Here is a 12054-nt window from a genome sequence, read left to right as displayed (position 1 = left end):
ATGTATGTGGCCGATGGGTTTAGGGAACAATAGAGTGTGTAATAATTTCTCTGTTGCGCTTATCTGCTACACCAAGAAATGTTGTTGTTCTTCTGCTTTTTTTTATCTCTTATTATTATTATTGATAACATCACCATTATTATTGTGATTGTTACTACTACCCACTCAGGGCCCGTCCAGCGTCCCCTATGTCAGCCAAGCTGGTCAGTTCTACGGACGTGTCCTCCAGCATCAGCTCAGTCGTGGTACAGATCTCGTCCGTGGACATCAACACCTGTGTCAAGGCGCTGGCTCAGGTATCTTGACTGCTCAGACTTTCTGCCATATGACCTTTTGCAGTTGCGAGCGCCATAAAACACTTACCCAAAAAAAAGGGGGGGGGGGAAAGACTTTCTGCTGGGATGTTTTATCCCCTCTCAGCGTGAGTTTGATAGTCTAATTTGTGTCAATGGTGGTGTAAAAACGCCGACATTTTATCCTAAGTGATGTCTCTTGTCCTCTGGGGTTACGCTTCTAGGGACAAAGGAGGAAAAAATAAATTTTAAAAAATAAAAGTAAAGTTTAGTGTCTTTGAATCTTTGCAATGGACTATGAACCCACATACAGACATACATGCACACACACACACACACACACACACACACACACACACACACACACACACACACACAGGGCATGAACATGTATATAAATGGATATATTTATGGAAACTCCTGGTAACATTTTTAGTTAGCTTGGCAGTCACCTTTGTGATTTGTCGTTGATCCCTATTTTGTTTTCACCAAATCCTGATTTTTTTCCCTTGAGGTCCTGTTTTTTTTTAGTTCTTAGAGTGGCAGGTCTGACGACCCCGAATTGATTTTCCTTGGCTTTTCCTCTAAAATGAAATGTTCCCCCCTGTTGATTCTGTCTATCTTGCAAGCTTGTCCCAACACTAAACAACTAGCATTTTGTTGACGTGCTTCTTTTTATTCATGCTCGAGTATTTATTATTTCAACGTGCCTCTATTAATTCGAACAAATAAACCGCTTCCTTCCCAGATTGCGGGTGGTTGGAGGTTCCTCTGGTGTGGTTTGCTCCTTCTTTCCTATCAAACATCTATCGTCCATACCTCTCCTGCCTCTTTTTTGTGTATGTTACTGTCTTGTAACACATCTATTTTTCGACAATTACATGACCTTATTGTGTTGCAAGTGCCGTGGAACTCTTACTAAAAGTGCCGTGGAACTCTTACTAAAACTTAACTTCCCAGATTGACGAGGTGATGAAGGACCCGCAGAAAGTTGATGCGCTGGCCGACCACGTGGACAAACTCCTTGTGGTCATCACCATGCAGAACAGGCTGGGCATCAGCATGCACGTACAGGACCCCTCAGTGGACCGGCACCAGGTGGTCTGTCTATACCGCTGTCTGCTCAGCACTCTCATCAGCGTAAGTGTTGTAGTCTTCTACAGGTGGTTTGTCATCCTGTTTTAAAGGTAGTTTGTCATCCTGTTCTAAAGGCAGGTCGGGGTTTTTTTTAATCCTGTTGGAAAGATGGTTTGTCATCCTGATCTAAAGATGGTTTATTATCCTGTTGGAAAGATGGTTTGTTGTCCTGATCTAAAGATGGATTATCATCCTGTTGGAAAGATGGTTTGTTGTCCTGTTCTAAAGATAGTTTGTCATCCTGTTCTAAAGGTGGTGTATTGTCTTGTTCTAAAGGTTGTTTTTTATCCTGTTGGAAAGATATGTGTGTGCCATTCTGTTTTAAAGGTGGCTTGACGTCCTGTTGGACAGATAGTTTGTTGTCCAGTTCTAAAGTTGTTTCGTTGACTGGTTTTTCAATCAGATGGAAATGTTAGTTTGTTGTCCAGTTAAAATGTCAGTTCAGCTGTAGTGGTAGTTTGTCATCCACTTAAAGTATGGGGGGGGGGGTTCCTATTGGAGAGACCTCAAGTAGCTTAAAAGGGCTCCATGGTGTTAAGGAGATGGACTCTGTACCTGCCTGGCAGATTTCCACAGAGTGAGCACTGTGCTGTTTAATTATCAGTTCTGTCTCAAGGTGTAATCATTAGGACTAGAGTGTGTGTTTGTGTCGTTACCTGACAAACAGAACTTTGTTGTGACAGTATGTGCCTGTCTCTATGGGTGGGCACTCGGTCAGTCATCTTTGAACGGACCTTTAACGCGCCAATGACAAGACTTCTAAATATGCCTGCAGGTCCAGCACCTCCGACGAGCGCCCTGCTCTTGCTGCTCTCAGAGCTGAGAAATCTGTCCCTGCGGGTGATTTTCTTTCCCTCAGTTGTTTCCGTCTTTCCTTCTTACTTGTTTTCAGAATTTAATGAGAATTATTGTGTCAGTACAGCCTTGCACTATACACACGTGCCAAGCTACCGTATCGTATCTTATCTTGTACCATATCCTTTCTTATACCTTTTAACATCCTAACAAATCTATTCTTTAGAATTTACAGTTTCAGCAGCTGAAGAGACATACAGCGGGGCTGTTCTTATCAGACTTGTGTAGGAGGCTTCTGCTATAAACATGAGTGCGATTTGAGTTTTGTAAAAAGAACCAAAGTCATTGTTCCTTTTTTTTTTTTTTTTTTTTTTTTTTTCTTCATTAAAAAAAAAATTTGTCCCTTATTTCCAGATATTCAACAAGACAAGCCTGGGTAAAAAAGCATCCACTCACATCCTAATGGACCTGATTCAGAGTTTGCTGACCGTTCTCCTGGACCCGCACATTGACCAACTCCAAGACGGCTCCCAGATCATCAAGTCAGTCAACCTGACAGTGGTCAAGATTATCAACAAGTCGGATCCCACCAACATCACCTGGTTAGTCCCCAGCTGCAATGTTTGTTAAAGTAGAGAGAAGCATATATGGCTACAATAACAGCCCAATAACTTCATCCTTCCAAGACCTTTTTCATCAGACCTTTGGTTACGTCACATTCATCCTTAAACCTACAACCCTGTCCTTGACAACCCAGGGGAAAAGACTATCCATGGCCATATTATTAATTTTTTTAAAAGCCAGATTGCTAAATTTTCATTTGTTGATTACTAAAACGTGCTGATGGGTGGGCTGCCCTGATGTGATGGCACGAGTGATGATAATGAAAGTGATATGAAGGTGCTTTTGATGCTAATGGTGATGGTGAAAGCATGCTGTAAATGGGGCAGCACTGGTAGGTCCAACTTCTTGTTTTGCCCTGTTGTTTCTATCTGTCTTTTTTGCTTTTCAATGCACTAAATCACCCTTGTTGGGTCGATGCGCTTCTCTTGACGCAAGAAACAAAGCAAAACATGGTGATAGTGGTGATAATGAAGATGTGAAGACCTTGTTGCTGCAGCTGCTGCCGATGATTATGAAAAATAGGCTGTCAAGTTCCTCAAAAAGGGGATGAATGACCTTTACTTGTGGATCAAATTGTGTCATTAATGTAACCTAACAAATAAACATTTATCTTATCTTCTTTGATGTAGTGTAACCTGCGGTCTGCTTGTCCCATCCTCAGTGCGAACATCGCCCTCATGCGAGAGTGTCTCAAGAGTGACACGTGCTCTAAAAAGTTCCTAGAACTGGTCATCAAGGTAACAATATAATCTATAGCCTCTATCGGTGTTGTGTATGGCTACTTTCCTGTGTTGTCTCAGAAGGAAATATCTTTTATCTTATGTTATTGGGGAGGAGGCTGAAGTTTACCAGTTTTGGGGATGGGTTTGGGGTTTTTTTGGTGGGGGGGGTGGTATTAGTGGCAACCATGCTGATGGTAAGAGGGCATCACTGACATGTACTACTTCTTTTCTCCCCTCTTTTCCTTTTGTCTGTCATATGACCTTATGCAGTTGCGAGTGCCGTAAAACCTTTACTAAAACTAACTCTGTCTGTCTTGTTTTGTCCCTGCACTAGATCATTTTTTTTCCTGTTTTTTTAACAACAATTCATCTGTGCCATTTTATCTGTGTACGATGACCAAATTGTGTTGATATTACCGTAAAATGGGTTATCAAATGAGAAGGGGGAAAACCTACAAAACAAATCATTTTGTTTCCTGTCCATTTCAGTGCCTGTGGAAGAACATGAACCTGATCCCGGCGACGATCGAGGAGCTGAACTGCGACAGGCTGCTGTATGAGTCTCACCTGTTCTTCCAGCAGTTCCCGTCCTCCAGCTGGCGGACACGACCCAACCTTGACCTGCCCATCCGCACAGTGAAGACGCTGCTGCATAACCTCACCAAACTCAAGGGACACAAGGTTGGGGTTTTGTTTGGTTGGTTTGGGGGTTTTTGTTTGGGTGGAGGGGTTAGTTTTTTTGGTGTGTGTGTATGGGGATGGGGTGGTTGTTGTTTTTTTAAAGTGGCACTGGGCGATGAAAAAAAAAGAGATACAAAGTTTGGGTGTGTGTGTGTGTGTAAGTGTTTTCGAGGAAGTGAGTATGTGTCTGTTTGTTGTTTGTGTGTGTGCCTCTCTATTTGTGCTTGAGTTTGTGTGTCAGTGTGTGTATTTGCCCGGCCTAGGCTCCCAGCATGAAGATACAGCTGCTTGATCTGACCTGACTCAAGGAGGGACACCCGGTTTAATTTCTGGAGCATTTTGCAACATGGCTAGGAGGATCACATCGAGTTGCAAGTGCCGTGAAACTTTTACTTTAAGAGATCTGATCACATTGAGAGTAAACTATCTGGTTGGCTGGTCAGGGCATAGCATTTAGGGTGTGTTGTTTTTGTTTGGTTGGGGGGTTTTTTTTTGGGGGGGCGGGTTGTTGTTGATTGTTTTTTTAATGTACCTGCATCTGAGGGAGAGGAGGGTTGTTGATTGTTTGGGGGGGGGGGGGGGGTATGTTCCTGCATCTAGAGGGGGGGGATGTTATTAAAGTTTTATCTCAGTGTGTACCTTTTTATCTTTACTCTTTAATTTTTCTTTAAAAACTTTGCTGTGTCTTGTTGTTCAGATTTTGAGCCACACAGGGCTCATCTCAGCCTCGGAGGAGTCAGAGGTGGAAGGATATCTACACACAGTGCTGGCCAAGAGCAAGACAGACGAAGGAAGTGCTGACAAATCCAAGGTTCGACTTTTTTTTTTCTTTAAAGGGATGTGTGGTTGTATGTTCAGTATGTGTGGGAGTGAGTGTATGTATGTCCTGTATATATGGGGGTGGGTGTGTGTATGATCTGTATGTGTAAGTGTGGAAGTGAGTGTGTGTACATGTATGTGAGTAGATGTGTGTATTTTTCTGTGTGATGCTGTCTTTTTGTAGGTAGGTAGGTGTGTGTGTGTGTGTTGTTTTGTGTGAGTGTATGTATTTATGTGTTGTTTTGTGTGAGTGTATGTATTTATGTGTTAGGATATGTGTGTGAAGCTTTGTCTTTTTATAGGGATGTGTGTGGGTTGATGTGGCTGTGTGTGAGGCTTCATCTTTTTTTGAGACGTGTGTGTGTGTGAACTTTTTGTATGTTATACAAGTCTGTGTATATGTCTGTAAGGCTTGAATCTGTCTTTTCTAGGGGTGTATGTATACAGTGGAACTCGGATTCAACGAGGTCGCTGGGCCTGACCTAAAATCTCGTTGAATCCAAGTGTTCATTATAGCAAACATGAGGTTTTGTGTAGATAATTACAGGCACTGAGCAAGTAATGTATAAAGAGAAGTCACAAATAGTGCCTGAAATGCCGGCATATTATGAGCTGAGTAAAAAAAAAAAGAGCGATTCGTTCAAATGCATTCCTGTGTCATCTCGATTGTTTACCACAAAGTTGTGTTGCTGTGTAGATCCTAGCATAACGGCAACTTTTGATTTCATAGACAAGCGCACAATTCATTACGAAGATCTACGTCAAGACTAGTTTATCATTGTAATAATGATCAGTTGCCGAGGGGGAAAAAAGACTGACGCGTTTGTATCTGCGACGTTCAACGCCCGGATCGCTAGTGCGCCCCTCCCTCCCCGACACACACACACAGTCACATGTGTGCAGGCCGCCCATTCGACTCCGATACACGCCAGAGTAGACATGTGCGCGAGCCAACAACGCATATATTGGTATGGAAAAAAAGGCCGCTGATTGGTCACATGCAATTGGCTATGTGAATAATGGTTCACGATGCAGTTGCAATGGATGGTTTCTGGGAATAGATAAAGTTCGTTCTGGGAGAAGATGAGCGAAGCCACGTCTGTGGGGGCAGTTGACCCTGGAAGTGACCTTGTTGAATGCGAGCTCGCTATTTTAAGTGCTCGTTGAATCCGGGTTATTTTTATTGATTTTAAAGAAGACAAAAACGGGGAATCTATCTCATCTCATTGAATCCGAGTTCTCGTTAAATCCGAGTTCCACTGTATGTGTGTCCTTTCATAGCACTGTATGTTTTTGTAGGTGTGTGAGTAGATGTGTGTACATATGTAACTGTCTTATTGTTGGGATGTGCATCTGTATTAGTGTGTGTGAGTAGGTCTGTGTGTATGTGTGAGGCTTTAGGTCTTTTTGTAAGGGGGAGGGGGGGGGTGTTGCTGTGTATGTGTGTCTTCTGTAAGTGTGTGTATATATGTATGAGTAGGTAAATGTGTGTGTGTAATGTTTATCTGTGTGTGTATATGTTTGTTTCTGTGTGCTAGTTCTGTGTATCAGAATAGGTGTCTATTCTTTTTGAGTGCTTATCTCTTTGGGTTAATTTTTTGTTGAGGTATTTTTTGTGTGTTTTTACTCTGATTAGTTCTGATAAAAAATGTCCAATATAAATGCAGAGTATGGCCATTATCGTGCTAAAATTTGGTCATCATTGTGACAAAATGTCATTATTGTCATGAAATCTGGCCATTATCTTGAGGAAATATGGCCGTTATAGAGGCGACATCACCATTCGACTACAACTCTTTCAATCTATTTCAGATTCCGCCAAAGAACAAGCGAGTATCCAAGACTCATGAGCTACTCACAGAGATTTTCAAAAAAATTGGGACCAAAGAGAACACGCGAGAGGTAAGTCACTGCTATGCCTTGTGTGTGTCTTTGGCTGGAAGGAACTTTTGAAAAAGTTTGGCAGTTTCAAATGCAAATTTGCATCTAGTGTCATCAATGAGGTATGTTTTGCACTGTCATCTGTTTTGTTATAAAATGTGCGGAATTGAAATTAATTGAAGGTTTTCTTTTCATTGCTGGATTTTGTTGGGGGGGGTGTTCATTTGAGTAATGTTATTCTTCGCCTTTCGTTGTATTCTGCCTAGTGTATACTTTTTGTTGGAGGTCTATACTTTGATATGACTTGACTAAAGTCCCAAATTCGCTGAAACATGAAAAACTGACATGTACCTTGTTATAAATGGATCTGCCATATTTGAACGGAAGTTAGCCAAGTCATGTAGATTACATCGTATGTACCCATAAAAGTTGCTGAGTGGGTGATTGGCGGGTGCTCTGGTGTGGTTTGCTCCTTCTTTCCTTTCAAACATCCATCGTCTTTATCTCTCTTCCTTCTATTTTGTTTTTATTACTCTCTTGTAACACCTCTAATCTTCAACACGCACATGGCCTAATTGTGTTGCAAGTGCTGTAAAACTCGTGCTAAAACTAAAGTTGGGTCAAAGCAGGCCACCTCTTAAATGATCTAAATTGTGTGGGATGAAGGATAGAAACATATGCAGTCATGTTGGGAATCAAATTGCAGCAATTCTGAGGTAAAGTTGTTGGTCCCAACCTTTTTCCCCTCACAATGTTTTAGTGTACACAACCACTGTATTGTCGTTCTCCTCAAAAAGATGACTTTGTATCAAATCCAGGGTTTGAACGACTTGTTTGACTTCAAAAAGAAATTCCCTGAGGCAGACATGAATCCGTTCCTGAAGAAAACTGCTCCGAGTTTCCAGAAATACATCAGTAACATGCTGGCTGAGATTGAGGAGGAGAGACGAGGCTCCAAAGCTACTGGTAAGTCCTGAGAGCTCATCGTGGGCTTTGTTGTACATGTTCCCTTCTGTACTCTAAAAACTAAATGAAAGTGAAGAGGAATGATATAAAAATTAGTGGTTGGAAGGCACTTTAGGTCCTGCTTGGTTTTTTTCTTTCAATTGTTTCTATTTGTCTTGTCTTTTCCCTGCTCTAAATGGCTGTCATTGTGTAAGGATGTGCTTGTGTGAACCCAGAATCTGAACGATTATTTTGTGTCCATATGCCTCTCTTTTCTCAAAAACTAAAAAAAGTTATTGTGCTCATGTGCTTGTCTTTACTCCTAAACTAAGGAAGATATTGTGTGGATGTGCTGCTCTTTATTCCAAAACAAAATGAAGGTTACGGTGTCAGTGTCCTTCTCTTTACTTATTGACTAAATGATATTATTTTGTCAAAGTGCTTCTCCTTACTAAGAAGCTAGACAAGCAGATGTTTGGAGGGCACCTTTTCTTTCTTTATGTTGTTTCTATTTGTCTGTCTGTCTGTCTGTCTTTTATCCCAGCACTTGATCACAGAGATTGTTCTGATGTGCTTCTTGTTACTCAAACAAACAAACTAAACGCCTGTCATGGTGTGAATGTACTCATCTTTGCTCACACAATACACTAACCTTCCTCTCTTGTCCTGCACAGGTAACTACTCTCACAATTCCATCAGTGACGACTCGGCCAATGTAACGTCCGAGGCCGAGAATTTTGATGTCGACTTCTACAGGGAAAAACTCCGGGAACTCCGAGCAAAATGCGGCCTGGACAACAACTCTGGAGAGGTACGGTACTTGGTGTTAACAAAAATACTTACGTGGTGACCCAAAAAAATAAACTTTCTTTTCTTTATGGAACTTGCAGCTGACGGAATACTGATGGTGCAAAAGTCCTTCTTTGATGACTGCGAAGTTCAAACCGTATTTGTAGAGATCTTGTTATTCATGAAAAATGTTGATGAAGTCCCACCAAAGGCCTTGTTTTGAGAATACCCCCATCCCTACTTTTTCTTCAGGGGGGGGAGTTTTGAGAGCGTCACTGGCAGATCTTTCTTAATTTTTCTCCTTCTATAGTTTCTGTCTCTTTTTTTCTCCTAGTCTAAATGACAATACTGTGTCGCTGTGCTTCTTCCCCTACTCTAAACAACAGATACCGTATCGATGTGTTTCTCTGTACTCAAACCAAACAAAGCCTTTTCCCCCTTTGTCTGCAGGGACAGACCAGTGACAGTAACAGGACATCCGGCTCTAAGACGTCGGCCTTGGTGCCTGAGACATCTGATGGAGCAGAGACCCCAGAGACCGTGAGTATTTTCCTATCTGTGTAGCGACGCGGTGGAGTCTGGTGCTGGTCAATTTTTTTACTTGTGGAGTTATACGTCATCTTAAAGCTTGTTCATCTGTCTATCTTTCTATGCAAAAAATGTTCAACTATCTTGAATAGAAGTGGAAATAATTGCCATTTAAGGAAGTGAGGTCACCTGGTTTCAGGGGCAAAAAAAGCAAGAAAATGGCTGCCAAAGTTTGGTGGTTTCTATAGGGTGAGAGTCCTTGTAAACTGAACATTTACATTTTTTGTGCCTTAAATAAACGATTTCAGGAAAATCCACGAAGAAATGTTTTTAAACAGACATAAAAGCTGTTGAGCTGAAAACGAAAAATTAATAAAAATTGCGAAACTAGCAGAATAATGCCAGTATCTTCGATTTCATTATTTTGAGGAGCGCCTGATTTCACCATGATGCCTCACATATGTCCATAGCCACGGGAACAAACCATCTACCGCCCATTGCCCTCTGATGCTTTCCTCAATAGCATAAATGCTTGAGTTGTTGAAATTTTGCCATAATTCTTAATTATTTCCTGTATACAGTCAAATTTCTTTCACGGTCAGAAATCAAATGAGGTAGTCTTGAAGAAGCCCGTTTGGGCCACTGGCTGATAAAACCATTAGAAAGAAACAAATGCACTTTCTGAGACACTCGAACTATTTCTATTAAATTCATTTAGATGTTTTATAACAATACAATTTCACCCCCACTTCCCTCCTAACACTTCACTTTACCTTTTTAATCTTATTGTTAACTTTAATATTTCATTTTACCATTGTAATCTGACCGTTAACTTTATTGATATGTTAATGATACAATGTGTGTGTGCCCCCCCCCCTCACCAGGAGATTCAGGACCGGGTGGCAGAATCGAGACAAGAGGAGGAGCCCAGACAGTCGGTGGACGTCAGCGTCCTGAGGGCCCGGTTAGATCGCATCAAGAAGATGTCCAAGTCCTGAGTCCTCCAGGCCTGATGGATGTGTCTTCGGATGCCGCCCGCCCCTCACAGAACCACAAACCTCCCCCACCCCCACCCCCACTCTCTTCCCAACTCCTCCTGTCTGTCCATGAGCAAGTTCCCGTGTGTTGCTTCGTGTCAGCCTGTGGGTCTTGGGCAGATGTTTTACCCTCCATCCAGTCGTTTGTGTCGACTTGTCTTACCGGTACTGTTATGTCTTATTTGGGACAGAATGCACGGTGACATGATTCTCCCCCACTCAGCCACCCCCTTCCCCACCTGTTGCAAAGAGGCAACAACGTACGCTTTCTGCCGAGACTGGACGTCTGGTTGAAGATGTTTCTCACGCAGTCATGCTGTGTCGACTTTTCTCTAGTTTACTATTTCTATTATCTCATTTTACAGACCTATATACTGTTGGTGTTTTATCCACCCAGCGGTAGGTTGGCTTGGCTTATGAAGGTGTTACTCACTACAACGACATAATAGACATAATAAGTTGTTGGTTTTTTTTGGTTGAATTGCTTATGTTGGTGCATGTATACTTGCATCTGCTCAGGCACATTAGTTATAAGCACACTTTGTACCCTCTTATTTTGTGTGCACCATGTACATTTCGGCCGACACCTACTACTGCTACTACTACTACATCTGCGTTTTGAGGAGCCCCCCTTCCCATGAATATGTCATCGTGATCTGTTCCTTTGTGTCTTGACCCGTAAGCCATACACACCTTGTGAAATGTTCCACTCTTGGCGCATTGTGTTATTGTGTACTTATACATACGGGGAATACATCGGCGGAGCAAAAAGCGTGTCGTCGCTGTCGCAAGAAAATTGAATAACTTCATTTGATCCTGCTTTACCTTGGGTGAATTTTGAAAATTAGAAGGTTTTTTTGTTAAATTTTGTTTTGTTTTTTTGCGACTGTGACAATATGATGCTGTCATAAAACAGTTCATAAGGGCCCATTTGTCTTTGATTTAGTGTTGGTTTCATCAGCTTTTGATATTTTGTTTTTCAAAGTGTTTGTACTTGGGGGTTTTTCCAAAGCAAAGAAGGTTGAATGAGAGTTTAATCTTCAAGATTGACATCAGTTTTTTCTGGGCTTTCTATCAATGGTTCCTTGTGAATTATTGGCTCTTATTGAAAGTGGTTTGTTTGTCCTCCTGTGAGGATAAAAATGTTTGGCTGGTGCTGTCATATGAGGTACAGGTATATCTACTTTTATTTTTTTCTCAGTTTCACTTGCCTTCTTTCCTCTTTATTTCAACTTATGTGTCTTTCTTTGTCTCCACTCTCTCTCTCTCTCTCTCTCTCTCTCTCTCTCTCTCTCCCTCTCTCCCTCTTTCCCTCTCTCTCCCTCTCTCTCTCTCCCTCCCTTGCCTATTTACAACTTGAAATGATTAGTATTAGGTTATTGTGTTTCTTTTTTATATACACTCATTAAACCCAGACTAATTCAAAACTTTTTTCAGTCTGTCTTACATTTGCTTGACCTAATCGAGTACCAATTTTGTGTCCATGTGCTCAGCCAATAGAACAACAGCATCTGTGGTGTATTAGCGGTTTAGGCTCATTGTTGTTGCTTACGAAAGTTGCGCTTTCAATTCCTGAGTGGGGATATTTTTTGGTTGTTGTTGGGTTTTTTACCGAATATCTAAGTCTGTCCTACTCAGCCCAGGTTGTCACTGACAGGCAGGGTTGAAGCAGCCCACCTCCTGAATGATCTACTTTGAGTATGCGGGATGTGAATAAAACATTTATTATAAAAATTATAAAATCAGCCAACAGACCAAGTGATGAACCAGCTCTTCTGCAGTTGTCTGAACCTTTGTTTAAAA

At 41.7% G+C, this 12054-nt stretch overlaps 1 protein-coding gene across 2 annotated transcripts in view; it reads left to right on the top strand.

Annotated features, from left to right (window-relative positions):
• Positions 1–12054, top strand: part of LOC101855521 (cytoskeleton-associated protein 5) — a 62885-nt gene extending 50831 nt beyond the window's left edge. For both annotated transcript variants that reach the window (XM_035972176.1, XM_005107409.3), the window contains exons 36-46: positions 170–296; positions 1254–1433; positions 2640–2827; positions 3511–3586; positions 4061–4252; positions 4950–5063; positions 6884–6973; positions 7771–7918; positions 8572–8708; positions 9137–9226; positions 10099–12054. In XM_035972176.1, the coding sequence (XP_035828069.1) occupies positions 170–296; positions 1254–1433; positions 2640–2827; positions 3511–3586; positions 4061–4252; positions 4950–5063; positions 6884–6973; positions 7771–7918; positions 8572–8708; positions 9137–9226; positions 10099–10212 (1456 nt within the window). In that variant the 3' untranslated portion in view covers positions 10213–12054. The remainder of the gene's footprint in view (positions 1–169; positions 297–1253; positions 1434–2639; positions 2828–3510; positions 3587–4060; positions 4253–4949; positions 5064–6883; positions 6974–7770; positions 7919–8571; positions 8709–9136; positions 9227–10098) is intronic.

The sequence above is a fragment of the Aplysia californica genome, unplaced genomic scaffold, assembly GCF_000002075.1.
Source record: "Aplysia californica isolate F4 #8 unplaced genomic scaffold, AplCal3.0 scaffold00601, whole genome shotgun sequence".
NCBI classification, from domain to species: domain Eukaryota; kingdom Metazoa; phylum Mollusca; class Gastropoda; order Aplysiida; family Aplysiidae; genus Aplysia; species Aplysia californica.
The sequence above is the reverse complement of the archived record's forward strand: the minus strand, read 5'-3'. Positions and strand labels throughout refer to the sequence as shown.